Source organism: Egretta garzetta, unplaced genomic scaffold (assembly GCF_000687185.1).
Source record: "Egretta garzetta isolate BGI_Z169 unplaced genomic scaffold, ASM68718v1 scaffold598, whole genome shotgun sequence".
Taxonomy (NCBI): domain Eukaryota; kingdom Metazoa; phylum Chordata; class Aves; order Pelecaniformes; family Ardeidae; genus Egretta; species Egretta garzetta.
In genome coordinates this window covers 3,554,601-3,556,414 of record NW_009260621.1, presented here as the reverse complement: position 1 = coordinate 3,556,414, position 1,814 = coordinate 3,554,601, and the positions used below count along the sequence as shown (strand labels likewise).

The window sequence follows — 1,814 nt, the reverse complement described above, 5'->3', positions numbered from 1 at the left end:
GAAGCTGCGGAAGCTGGCGAGCCCGTCTGTGGGGGGAGCGGGCCCTCGCTGAGCGCTGGGGGTCCCAGGGAGTCTGAGCTCTCGCTAAGCGCCAGGAGGGGACATGGTGTGGGGAGATGTCACTGCAGGGGGTTGTGAACTTACAGGGATTTTGCAGGAGCTTCTCCAGGGAATCACGCCACTGCAGAGCCTCCTCTGGCGATGGCCTGAAGGGAATAAAGAAAGCCCAGGTAGTCCATGCTCACCCCACAGCCTCAGTCTGGGTTCCAGGTTTTTAAGTAATTCCTTTAAAAATGGGGAGGAACGCTGTAAGGAGCTGTGGGGTCTGTTGCAGAGTGGAGTCGATGGTTGAGCAATGGAGATGCCGCTGCATGGCAGCATGAGTACCCTCCTCCCGGGGAGAGTCGAGTGCCAGTGGAGGTGAGGACCGGCTCATTCCCCCTTGTTTGGAGAAGAGCTGCAGCTGAACCACAAAGTGAGTCCCCTCTGCAGCTGCGGGTCCCCTCCTTGCCCCAGCGCCCATGGACAGGAGGGCAGAGCAGAGGCTCTTCAGGCAGCTGGGAAGCATCCCTATGTTTTTCGCTGGGGTGGGGAGAGGAGTTCTCAGTTCCTACCTGTATAAATTATCTAAACCATCGTAGTTTGTTAGGGACAAAATTTTCTTTTGCATGGCTTTTCCTCTTTTTCTTTTTTTTTTTTTAAATGCAATGCTTGTAACATGTCTAAAGAGACTTGTGGGGGTTTTGGGGGGTTTTTTGTTTATGTTTTTTTAAGCCCCGAAGGGTTTGACCGAGCTGCCCTGGGGCACACAGCTCCTGCCTGCCCTGCTGCGCACCGCAGCCAGTGCCTGGTGCCGGAGGGGAGAGGAAGCCCCTCCATGCTGCTGAGCGCTGCAGCTCGGGCTTGGTTTTCGCCACGAGGGCACGTGTCGGGGCTTAAATCCCCTGGGTGAGCAGAGCATCCCTGGGTATGGGGAGGGAGCGGCAGGCAGGACAGCCTGCACGTCTTGGTGGCCTTGGTGCTTCAGCGGTGGGTCTGGGGGGAGTGCAGGAGCTCCCGCCCAGCTGGCTCCAGGGAGGAGAGGCGAGCGGCAGAAACACAAGGCTTGCTCAAGTTGGGTATCCAGCCCTCGTTTGTCATCAAACCACCAGCGCCTGGCAGTAAAGACCATGACGGGGGCTCTGATTGTTTGCTTTCTAGGCCTTGAATTGCATTTGCACTTGCAATTGAGAGTCAAAAGCTCTCCCTGCCCCTGTGTTCCTCCCTTGTGTCTCCTCACCCCCGGTGAGGGGGAGCATCGCTGCAGCGACCCAGTACAATCCAGATTTCCTGGAAACTACCAAATTCACTTTTCCATTAGCTGAATGTCCCAGGGATGATATTAACTGTGAGCGAGATGCTGACGGGTGAGTGATACCGAGGCTGCGCAATGGTGCAGTGCGGGAGAAAACGGCTCCTCCAGCCAGCGCGGAGCGAAGATGTTCTCCAGCTTTTGGCGGGGATGGCTAATGGGGACAAATGTGTCTCCCTCACAGAGGCATCTGGGTCACGGCAGCGACCGAGTGCAAAATGTGCTGTCCGTCTGTCTGTCAGGGGTCTGCCTGGCCTGGGCAGCTCTCACGGAGCCACACTGCAGCCAGCAAAGCGACTGCGGCTCCCTGCGGGTTTGTGTCGGGGTGAGCGGGGCATTCATCTGCACATCAGGGTTGGTTTTTTGGGGTTGTTTTGGGTTTTTAGCAATCCCTTGGCAGAGGGTTATTGGTTTAGATTAACGTTGCCTGGGCTGAAGGGGAACATGGGACGGGGACCAGCGT

General features: G+C 56.8%; 1 protein-coding gene across 1 annotated transcript in view; it reads right to left on the bottom strand.

The window, feature by feature from the left end:
• Positions 1 to 1,814, bottom strand: part of RGS5 (regulator of G protein signaling 5) — a 14,972-nt gene that overhangs the window by 768 nt on the left and 12,390 nt on the right. The window contains 2 exon segments of the mRNA XM_009645385.1: positions 3 to 26; positions 145 to 206. Coding sequence (XP_009643680.1) covers positions 3 to 26; positions 145 to 206 — 86 coding nt within the window.